The sequence below is a fragment of the Cyprinodon tularosa genome, unplaced genomic scaffold, assembly GCF_016077235.1.
Source record: "Cyprinodon tularosa strain WSP-4 unplaced genomic scaffold, ASM1607723v1 ctg498, whole genome shotgun sequence".
Taxonomy (NCBI): Eukaryota; Metazoa; Chordata; class Actinopteri; order Cyprinodontiformes; family Cyprinodontidae; genus Cyprinodon; species Cyprinodon tularosa.
Window position 1 is genome coordinate 492,692 of NW_024039227.1, and position 12,123 is coordinate 504,814.

At 39.9% G+C, this 12,123-nt stretch overlaps 1 protein-coding gene across 1 annotated transcript in view; it reads right to left on the bottom strand.

Annotated features, from left to right (window-relative positions):
* Positions 1–12,123, bottom strand: part of LOC119794911 — an 80,913-nt gene that overhangs the window by 43,207 nt on the left and 25,583 nt on the right. The window contains exons 8-12 of the mRNA XM_038302675.1: positions 2,711–2,842; positions 2,492–2,635; positions 1,986–2,121; positions 343–493; positions 84–220 (exon numbers count right to left, since the gene is read on the bottom strand). Of these exons, the coding sequence (XP_038158603.1) occupies positions 84–220; positions 343–493; positions 1,986–2,121; positions 2,492–2,635; positions 2,711–2,842 (700 nt within the window). The remainder of the gene's footprint in view (positions 1–83; positions 221–342; positions 494–1,985; positions 2,122–2,491; positions 2,636–2,710; positions 2,843–12,123) is intronic.

Below are 12,123 nucleotides of genomic sequence, written 5' to 3' on the forward strand. Positions count from 1 at the left end.
AAATACAGAAGCTAAATCAGAAGCTTGTAAAACAAGCCAATTTCCACACTCACAATAAATTTATCTTACAATGTATGTGTTACCTTTACTCAGAAAAACAAGACATGGATCGTCAAGTCCTATATCCTTCAGACGCATTGGTGGGGTGACATGGAGTTGTGGGAAAGCCTTCAGGTCTTCTGCCAAGCTTCCAAAAGTCTTCCCAGTATTTATGTTAAAGCTTGAATAAAAAGCCATATCTCACTAAGAAGGCAGCTTAATTTTCAATTTTGAGATTGATTGGCATTATCCAAATGCAGTTTCTAGATTTAACATAAATGTTCATTAGCAAATACTACATACTTCTGTCCAGTCACACTGCCATGGGAAATCCAAAGATGGTAAGTTGTTACTGAAGGATGAACACTGAGCAGAATTTTCTCAATGTCAGTGGCTCTCACAAGTGAAGTTATTTGCAAATTGTCCTCAGTGCAGTTTGGAATCTGGTCTCCATCTGCAAAATATTAAACAATGACCATAATTTCATTAATATTTTTTGGGGTTAAAAGGCATCGTTCATGCTCTGGTTCTTTAACACAAATATGTCAGATTTATTTTTGCCCCAGGGGCCCTTTCCTGCCCATATTGGGTGGATGTAACCATTCTTATATCTGCTCTTCTGTGTCTCTGCAGTCTGGGATGCCTTTAGATTTTTGGGGCTCTGGTCTCCTCTGAGTCTGCCTGGGGCTTTGCAGAGTGGATCTGGGGCCACTCACACCAGTCCTTAAGGGATATCCTCCTTATGAAGGAGCTTTGTAAACCATTTGTATAGTACATAAGCACACATGCATTTACGCCACAGCCATTTAGATCCAGATATTCACGCATACATGCTAATGGTGGAATGCAGTGCCCACGTTAATTCCCATCTGCACCAATCACTGCTGTACACTAAAAATGCCCATTTGGCCACCTCGTCATGGAAAGATTTGAGTTTTCATGAGCCTGTACAAAGCTAATCATGTTACTGCTGCATCTGTCATCCAATTAGTGATCATGGGGCACACTGCATTCTAATAATCTCTGCTTCTATTTTTACAGATCGTCCTTATCGTGCCAAGTCTTACCACCAGCATAGTCTCAGGCATTACCACAGTGCATTGTTTCTATCTCAATCTCTGCACTAGATCTGGCTGATCACAGCATTGCGGCCGGCGCTTTGGCACCATGTACCCATCTCAGCTTTCAACCGCATCTCCACAAAGCCCAATCAGCATCCAGAGTTCATTTCAAAAGGTCTTGCATTTATTGCGCTATGTGTGATTTTGATTCAGATGACCCCGATTCAACCCAACTCCATACCCCTCTTGATCACCGTAGCTAAGCTCTGTCTAGCTTTTCCATGGTGCTTCTTCAACCTCATCCTAATCAGAGTGTCATTCTTCTGGACTTTTACTGCATTCCCTGTCACATCTCAACCGGTCTGGCAGAAGACCGCCATGTTGAGCCTGGTTCTGCCAGAGGTTTCTTCCCAAAGAGGAGTTTTACCTCTCTACTGTCGGTTCATGCTTGCTCATCATGGACAGGTTCATACAAAGCGATGTTTATCCAAGCTTGACATCTATCTTCCGGGTCCCGAGTGAAGCACTAGTCTCAACTCACACAGTCTACTGGATCTCAACAATACAGTTTAAGCCGATCATCTCCCCAACCAGTATTTGGAAATTACCTCTTTTTCTACCATATCTTTACCCAGAAGGGGCAAGAAGCAGATGATGTCATTATGAAATACGAACATTTAGAAACAACCAAAAAAAATCTAAATCAGGGATTACAGGGAAGTGTATGTCTACAACCAAAATGCAATGTTATCATGTCAAATTTTTTATATTTATTTGTAGAATTATTTGCTTCCTTGCATTTATTTACTTACATAGTTCTTTTACTTGTAAAATAAGCTAATGTAGTTAAAGAAAATATATCAGTGTAAAATAAAAATCACTTGCCTTCTATTTTTTTTAGAACATTTGCTCTTTCCATAGCATTTGGTACCCCAGGCACTATGACAGGCTCACGGAAACGGCTGCAATCCTCGCTGTTCAAAGCATATGGTGCAAAGTTCTCATGCTCTGCTGTCTGTTTCTGTATAAAAAAATAAATAAAGACACACATGCAGGAAACAGGAAATCATATTTTTTCACAGATTTCTTTGCATTCAAAGAGAACAGGGCGTTTAACACAAAATTTAAAGTTTGCATATTCATACGGTAATAAATAAAAATTATATGTTTCCAGAAAACCTGTAACATCAGAGTTGTTCCTTTTTTTCCTCTAGTAATCCAGGGAACCTTGTACCAATTTAAGAATACTAAAGACACAAGTCATGAAAAGAATGTTTGAAGCAAACCTTTGAAGATGTTTACCTCCAGTGACATTGTATTCTAAATAACATTTATAATCAAATATCCAAACTTTGATTGTGTCTAAATCTTTAATGTATATTTTCAGTTACCTTTGCTTCAGACAGAAGATATGCCCAGCAGTATGTTGAGTGTTCAAAGACATCTTGATCATCAATGATCTTTCCACCTTGTTTTGCTCCAACAGCGGGCAACAGCTCTCTAAACAGCATGTAGAGTCCTTCAACTGTAGCAATCTAAATGAAATGAAAAAAAGTCTTAACAACATACTTTTAATGTCAAGAAAATTCTGAATAAATTTTTTTTTTTACCTTTTGATTTCTGGATATGCGTTCATTCTTACAGAGTAACTGATACAAACTCTGAGCCAGTGGGTTGCATCCAGTAAGTTTCCGTATGTAGCTAATAAGTCTTTTCTGTTCATCCCCACTAAATTTACATTTCTAAAAGAAAAAGAAAATCACATACATTTAATTGCGAAAATAAAATTAACATTTCTACTAAATACAAGCTGTATGTTGTTCAACAAGGAGTGAAGAATTTCCTGATGGAAATTTAAAATGGACATTTTAAAAGCCATAGAGAGTAATTAATTGCTGATCATTTAAATTGGTGGCTTTAATTGAACCTACAGGTTCATGGTTTTGTTCTGATAATTCTAAAAATAAAAAAATGCATATAGTATATGCCATATTGATTAATTACTTCGCCTGAAAATATTTTTTTTAAAACATATCTTTATTACCTTTTTCAACTTATATAGGAAAAGCTTTGTCCAAAAGCAAAAAAGCTTCTTAATTAAACATAACAAGGTGAAGAAAGAAACCGCCACAACGACAGCAACAAAAAAAAAAACCCACACGGTGAAAAATAAAATAAATAAATAAAAATAAGTAAATTGATAATTAAAACTAAATCAGGAAAACCTGTAACAATATGTTCAAAAAAGATTAATATAGAGTACGGACAGTACAGACATGAAAAAGAAAAAAAAATTATAATTACAAAAAGAAAAAAATAAAAGAACCTAAAAACATGTAACAACATTAAAGCTCAGATTGATTAATTAATTTAAATGATACTTAAGCCATCAGCTACCAGGTCTCCAATTGTACATTGTGTCAATTTGAGATCTCAAGTCACTGGAAGATTGATATCAAATTCTCTCTGAAGTTAATTTAATTGTTTTTCCAAATTCTGACTGCTGCCTGTGCCTGAGATGAGCAGAACAAGATATTGTAATGCCCCTAGACACAGCTTTAGCATTCTCCCAGGGGACATTGGGAGAGACTTCTGGAGTATCATTCTCACCCAAAAAGAATTTGAACTGCTCAGTAAAATATTTTATAAAATCTGGAGGTGAAGTATGGGATTTTTGAAACACTACTGTGGTGGAGGGTGCTACACTTAAGTGAACATGACCAGAAACAAAGGAGCATGGTCTGAAATAACAATATTAGCAATTGAGAATGTAAACATTTTAGAAAGGGCATGGCTAGCAGTGAAAAAATAATCAATCCTCGAGGAGGATTTGTACACTTTAAAATACAATGAATAATTTTTGTCTGCAGGGTGAAGGGCCCTCCATGTGTCGATGAGATCTAAATCCTACAAGGATCCTAGAACTGACTGACTACAAGGAGCATTAGGTTGTGGCTGAAACATGTAATGACATTAAGTCGAGGAAATGGCAAAATATAAATATAAAAAATGTATTGATATAGTGTGAAATTAATATGAATCCTAGTATATTTTTGTTATAGATTTATTTTTCAATCATGTGACATAGTAACGTTGACTACTGTCTTCTATCCTTGGTTTACATCCTGTAAGTCGTGGATATAGTAAGATTGCTGTCTGCACTTGGATTGCTTTTTCGTGGAAACAGGGAGACTATCGATTCAGATTCTCGTGGGAATTATCTTGAGGTTTGCAAATTTTTCTCGAAATATGATTTCGACTTTCAAAGTATGCAATCTAATATTTCAATGCTACAAGTCCAGATTTTCAGAACAAAATCATTGAGATATGCGCAAATTTGGTTCATGCAGAAAGTGCAGAGAAAGTGCAGGACACTGGGTTTTTTGCTGTAATCGCAGATGAGGCCAGGTCATCCAAAACTGAGCAGCTATCAGTCTTTTTAAGATATACAGAGCAGTTTCAAATCAAGGAGCATTTTTTGTTTTTTTATTGATTGTTCCGCATCTGGAAATGTAGCGGGGATTGTGGAGACTGAAAAATATCCCAATTGTTGCCAACAGCTACGATGGCACCTCTGTAATGTCTGGCCGAGTGTCTGGAGTGCAGCAGCACATTCAAGAGATGCATCCATATGCAGCATACATACACTGCTTGGCTCACAAACTGAATCTCATGCTTGTGGACTGCTGCATGGTGAACCGTAGTGTCAAAACATTCCTGAATGTCATCGACAAACTGTACTCAGTATTTGCAGAGCCGGCAAACCACCATCGCTTTATTGAAGTACAGAAATCGCTGGATATGAAGCCAACCTAAGTTACACAGACCTGCTGGGCACGCAAGTCTGCATGCCGTTAAAACACACTACTCTGCGATTACAAAGTGCCTGAGAGAAATGAGTGATGAGGTAGAAAAATAGTCAGTGGAGGCCACTGGCCTATGTGAGCATATGGGCAGGTTGTCATTCATTACATATCTCATTGTACTTGAAGACATACTACGTGTGATTCATGTCACATACAAAGACGTTCAGTGCTTCAGTCTCACACTTTCCGAAGCGGCTGTGCTCACCGACAACCTGAAAGCGCAATTTGTGTCACAGAGACAGACGGACAAATGGAACGATGTATGGGGATCAGTAAAATAGTTCTGTCGAGACAACAACGTCTCCGTACCCGAGGATGTGAACATTCAGAGTCGGACACCTGCTGGTCCTGGACCACAGAAAATGGGCCACACAACCCCCCCCAACTCCCTCGACAATTTCCTGATAACGACTTTGGGCCACAGAGAAGAAAATTATGTAAATGCTGTACAAATGTCCCAGAGTGAGACCCCTGGATTCCAACAGCACCTGTATTTCCCAGTGCTGGATACCATAATTTGCTAACTGGACAGACGATTCACAGGAGAAGCTGTTGAACTCGCACAGGCCTGCGCAGCAGTGTTAAAGCTGCAGTCTGTTACATTGAGAAGAGAGCAGACTTCGACTGAAAATTTGAAGAAAAACAGGTTTCACGCCACTCCCCCACCCTCCCTGCTTCACTCATGCCCCACCTCCAAGCTCCACCCCTCTCACAGCATCTGCGCGGCTACCGCATGCGACCAGAAGCGTCCAAGCAGCGTACGCGGCATGGAGTGTGAACCGGTAAGAGCGATAACACTCACCTCCAAGCAGCTAGATATAAGATGCTGGTTATACCGAAGTTTGCCGTGTAAGCAGTTGTCGGCAGGGGCAGTAAGGTCAGTTTCTCTTTCGCTGGTGGCTGTCGCTCCGCCATGACTTCCACGCGCGTCCTCCTGACTGCGGCAGCCGGGCGGCAGCTGCAGGTTCAGCAGTGAGAGGGAGGGGGTGGGATTCAGCGTGTGTGAGTTGTGATTGACACTCCATCAGACGCTCCTCTGGCTGTGATTGGTTGTTTTGTCTCGTCCCGAAATATTCATTCCAGATTGCAATACAGCCAATTGAAGCAGTTTTTTTCACAGGTTACATATCACATGTACTGCTGCCTGGGCATAGGGACAGTTTTAGCCAATATGACAAAAAAGTGATTTTTAAAAGCTTACAGCAGGCATCCCCAAACTTGGTCCTCGAGGGCCCCTGTCCTGCAGGTTTTAGAGGTTTCCTTGTTCCAGCACAGCTGATTTTAATTGAAAGCTGATTAACAGGCTTCAGCTCTACTGCAATCATGATAATCAGCTGTGCTAAAGCAGGGAAACCTCTAAAACCTGCAGGACAGCGGCCCTCGAGGACCGAGTTTGGGGATGCCTGGCTTACAGACTTCAGCTTTAAGATGTGATAAAAGTGGAATTGAACCTCTCGTAAAAAAGTATGCACAGCCTCTGAAAACCAAACACCACCTTGTTGGGGCAGAGATGGACCTTGTTAGAGCCTCTATTGTTGGATCTGTGTCACGTGAAAATCTTCAAAAAAATGTGACAAGGGCCGTTTACCCAAATCTGTACAAGCTGCTGCAATTGACTCTACCCGTTGGATCTGCCACTTCCGAGAGGAGTTTCTGTGCAATGAAAAGGATTCGCAACTGGCTACACTTAACAACAGCAGCTGCACGGTTTTCATCCCTTGCTGTGCTTCATATCGAGCGCGACATCACTGCCAGGCTGTCACCTGAGATGGTTGTGGACGTTTTCGCAGGACAAAAAAAAGACAATTACTTCTGCACTAAGTAAGACTTTCTTCAAATGATTACTCCTAGCCACTACGTTGTATTGTATGCAGTAATGTAACAACTGGTGTTGAACATTAATCCCTTGTGTCATCATGCGTAATGAGCTTTAACACGCATCTTTGTGAGAGCGTGTTCGTGTGAAAAAAAGCATTTTTTGCCCCCCCCCCCCCCCCCCCCCCGATGCAAAAGTAAAACTCCACCTATGCTCCAAATGCATGTGTGCATGTTTCTTTGGTTGCAGCAAAACTACAACAAAAGAAGAAAGTTCACACGTAAAATTAAACCATAATAATAACAAATTAAAGACATAGTATCACCAACAGCCACATTAGTGTCACCTCAAAAAGCTTGTGATGCCGGTTGTCAGGCAATGTAGATTGTAGAGTCAGGTTTAATAGGAAAATACGAAAACACGACAATAGCCATCAGCAGCCACAGACTGTAACATTATGTGGTATGTTAAATATTTGTGGAGTCAGTTTGTCAAATGACTCAGTTCAAATAATCTGTGACTCACTCTGAAGCAGGAGGCTGAGGAAATTATCTAGGTACTCTGTATTTTTTTTATATCAAAACCCTGTAATTTTAAATCTATTTTTTGTTGTTCTTTGCTTTTTTGGAGTAATGAAGATTTTATTGATCTGTTTGTAATGCACAATTCATAGAGGATCTGGAAGTGTTTTCTTTAGGATGGAAACGTTTTATGTCTAAATTTCTGGGATGGGCCGCCTGTGGAGCAGGTTGACAGTAACCTTTTGTATCTCTGCTTCCTCCTGTATGTCTGCTTCTGTCTCCTTGAACCCCAGTGGACCTCGGCAGATGGCCGCGCACACTTAGCCAATGAGTCGATGCAATCAGCTGGTTTTCCTTAGATAGAAAAATTTGAACCAGTCTGACTGTATGATCTGGTTAAAATGTTGCTGTAAAATGCCCTGAGATGACATGTGTTGTGAATAGCTGCTATATATACAAACTCAAATCAATCCTTAGGTATAAGCGTGTGCGTAAGGGGGGAGTGTCGGCCTAGTGGGTGAGAGCAGTGCGCTTGTGCTCTGACAAAGTTGCAAGTACCAGGTTCAATCCCCACTGCCTCCAATCTGGGCCCCTGAGCAAGACCCTTAACCCCACAGTGCTCCCCTGGCGCTCCAATGGTAGCCCACTGCTCCCCAAGGGGATGAGTTAAATGCAGAGGTAAATTTCTCCAATGTGAGATCAAAAAAGTTAAATTATTATTATCATTCATTATATCTCATTGTGCCTCTGTGATGAACTGGCGACCTGTCCTGGGTGGCCACTGCTTTGCCCCATACACTGCTGGAGATAGGAGCACCCTCACTTGCAACACTAAGGGTATTGGGGTACAGTTCACCCATTAAGTGGAAGAAGATGGATATTGTCTTTGTACAGGCAAGTGTAATTGTTTTTTTGTTTTAGTTTTTCCTGGGCTATGACATAACAATGAGAAGCATTATATTAAGCTGCATCTAATTGTGTAAAGAACAGTAATGTGAATATCACAACAACACTTTCTGTCATGATTGCTGCCCCAGTAGCTAATCTGATTACTCACTTCATTCACCTACCATTCCCCACTCTCTAATTATCAATAATTCTAATCACCTACTCCCTCTGCTATATATACTGTTCAGCCCAACTATCGGGGCCAGATCCTTATTCTTAGTTTTTCGTTTAAAGTTATCTATGTTTTCGCTGTGTCATTTAGGTTTTGTTTTGTCCTTGGTTTTTGTTCCTGTCCCCAGAGGCCAGTGCTTTGAGAGGGTTTGTTGTTTGTTTCCTGTGTCCCGGCTCTTCTCCACTGATCGCATCCTGGCTCTTCTACACTGAGCCCTCAGGGTTTTGGATTGGGATGCAGGGGGAGCTCGGGTTCTGGCCTTTCTCCGCGGAGCCTTAAGGGTTTTGGCTTGGAGTTTGGGGGGAGGCCAGTTTTAAAATCCCGTAAGTCTAGCTCCTAGGTGAAGACCAGTTTAAAATTCTGCAGATTTCCTGGTACCATGTCTTTTCTCTGTCCCTCAACCACTGAGCCTGCCTGTCAGTATCTGTGCATTTCTGTCTGAGCTTGTTGCTCGACACATGGAACTCTGAACCTGCCTTCACACTCTGTGGATTCCTGGAACCCTGGATCTGTCTGTTCCTGTGTGGATTGGAACTCCTGTCTGCTCACTGAGGTTGCTGCATTGAAGACAGTTTGGGCTACTCTGTGTTGCAGCTTGTTTTGTAGTCCATGGGGCTGAATCCTGCCTTTCTTGGAGAGGATGGACTGAACTGTTAAACCAGAGTATCAGTGATTGGGTGTTGCCCCGCACCCCACCAGCAGCTGCTGCGGTCCGTAGATCCACAGCAGCCAGTTTCTGTTTCTGTTTTGTGTCTGTCTTTCATGTCATTAAACATTTTGAAACTTGTCACTGTCTGACTCACCTTAAAGACTGGGTCCATCTCTCATATTTCATGACACTTTCATCCCGGCACAGTAGTACTCTCAATTTATTACTTTATGTTCTATTAAGATAATAGAGAGGATGCCATTGTTTTCATATAGCTTGAATTAACATTAGCCATTAGCTTGGAGATGTAATGCTACAACCTATTATTTGGATTTTGAACATTGTTGGAGCAAAGATCTTTACTTTACTTTACACTCAATCTAAGCTACACATGCACAGGGACATGCCATACAGCCCTGCTGTGCATCTATAAAGGCTTTGCAACTCCCACCTCCTCTCTGTTTTTGGCCGCTTAAAGCTGGGCACAAAGTGTGCGATATTATTGCATGCAGCTACAGCTCAAACTGTATGACAAAACTGTATGTTCTCACACTGGTTGGCCCGATGTTTGATTTTTTCCCGACTTTACAATTCCTGAGCGGGAGGTGGTCATGAGAGGCTTTTGCCCCTCGTTACCCCCTGTAAACTACACAACCCATGACGCGCAATGAGGCTAAAAGTCGCCGAATAGAAAAAGTCTTGCACGACTGGAGAATCGGCCTGTAAAGGGCGAAAAATCATACAGTGTATGCCCGGCTTAAGTTCTAAAGGCAGCCAAATTGGCGAGGGTCTCCTCAATGGTTGGCACTTCAGGCCAGGGAACTTCAGACTGTTCAAATCTAAATGGACATTGTGAAATGAGGTGAGGTCAGCATTGTTTCCCTGCAAAATATTAGTAAAAGATCTTCATAATTAAATAATAAAGCATAACATCTGCAGTATAGCTATTACTGACTGTCTTGAGCAAAAGAAGAAGGGATTAAAAAAAAGGGGAAGTGAATTTTTAAAGTAACCAGCAATGGAAAATTCTGTGTGCCTGCAAGAGCTGATGTGAAAAGTAATGTCATCCCCTAAAGCTGTAATAAACCTCCAAGGCAGTATGTTATTCTATCTATTGAAATGAAGAAGGGCAAAAACATTCATCAATAGTATAACATTAATTACCACCTTACCTCTTTTTTTGTTGTATGAATAAATAAGCCATCCAAATGTTACTTAGTGAAGAAGTTAAAAGGGACTAAGTCATTCCAGGTTAAAATTTTGTGAGATAGTAAAAATGTAATCAAATTAGAATTATCTGTGATATGTAGGTAACATGAATATGGATGTAGTGTTTGAGAATTTGAATGTAGAGCATTTGCGTCTGTGAAGACAAAGGTGTGCATGAGAGAGTACAAGTAATCCAGCAGTTAATAAATATTAATCTTGAGTGGATTGACTAGCTGTCTATAAACACAAAGCGAGTGTTTATAAAGTGTTTATAGATGGTAAATGTACATTAGTATGGAAGCAAATTGTTACCATATTTAAAATGAAAAAGCATTGCCAGAAATGCTTTTTCATTTTAAGAACGTGGCTGCATTGTTTGACTCATAAATGAAATTAGTAATCAATTATCCTATTTGCATTTGAATTTTCTTCTTCAACACTGCTCATCCTTTTACTTAATTAAAATAAAAAATAAAAAAGACATTAGAGATTCATTTTTCAAAATGTTCCCCAGCAAATACATACCAAAATTCAATTTGAAATGTGAAATTTAAAAATGAGAAAGCATTTCTGGAAATGCTTTTTCATTTTAAGTATGTGGCTGCATTGTTTGGCTCATAAATTAGATTAGTAATCAATAATCCTGTTTGCATTTTCATTTTCTTCTTCAACACCGCTCATCCTTTTACTCAATTAAAATTAAAAAGACATTTGATAATTATTTTTCAAAATGTACCCTAGCAAATTCATACCAAACTTCAATTTGAAATGTAAAATTTGAAAATGAAAAAGCATTTCCAGAAACGCTGCATTATTTGACTCATAAATGAAATTAGAAATCAATCATCCTATTTGCATTTGAATTTTCTTCTTCAACACTGCACATTTATGCCATAATCAAGGAGAAAACACAGCGGACATTGCTTTTTCATTTCCATGGTCTGCCTGCAAAGTACTGTCCACAACTCGAAAACGAAAAAGCATTCTGAGCAGCAGGGACAGCAGAGTGACATCAGCAGCCGCTCTTCCTCAGGTCCTTGCTGACCAGGCTACCCATCTTGTTTGGTAGGGGGCGCTGATTATAGCAGGTGACCTGCTATAATCTGTTCCCCCCTTGTAACTTTAAGAAACAAAGGTCTATCACCTCCAAAGTTTCAAGAGTGAGTTTTCATCATAAAAGATGTGTATAAGTCAAAAATGAAAAAGCTGGGACCTTTTTTTGTCTGATTTAGACAGGGGGGACATATTATAGGAGGTTTGATTTTTATTTTATATAAATAAATTGCCTGATGTTAGAACACAGACTGTTTATTAAGGATAGTACAATAAAGAGAAATTGTAAGTTAATAATAAAACACAAATATAGATTTAAGTAAAAATTTCACACAGGAAAAAGTTATTTTCCTTCAGGATTTAGTCTTCAATCATTACACTCCATTTTCTATTTCATTTTTATTACAAGCATATGGTTTACAACAGTTTTCTATGGGATAAGAACATTTGGACACTGTGAAACAACGAGAGATTTTTTAAGGAACGTGTGGAAAAGAAGGAGCTGTTTGCTTTCAGAGGAATGAGTAGACACTGCTGTCAGCGACCTGCTTTCAAGCAAACGTTTGTCTTTTATTATTATTTTTAAATCAGTATCACTGGCGATATTCTGCTATAACATTTGAAGGGAAGAATAATGCTGCATTCACACCGGACGCAGCAGGAGCAGCAAAATCGCGTCTGCTGCTTCCTTTTTGCTGCTTGTACCAGTTTAGTTCTTGAGCAACAGCACGTATGTGGCAAGGCGCGCGCGTCTTATGCATCACACTGGTCTGTGAACGCTGTGCTGTG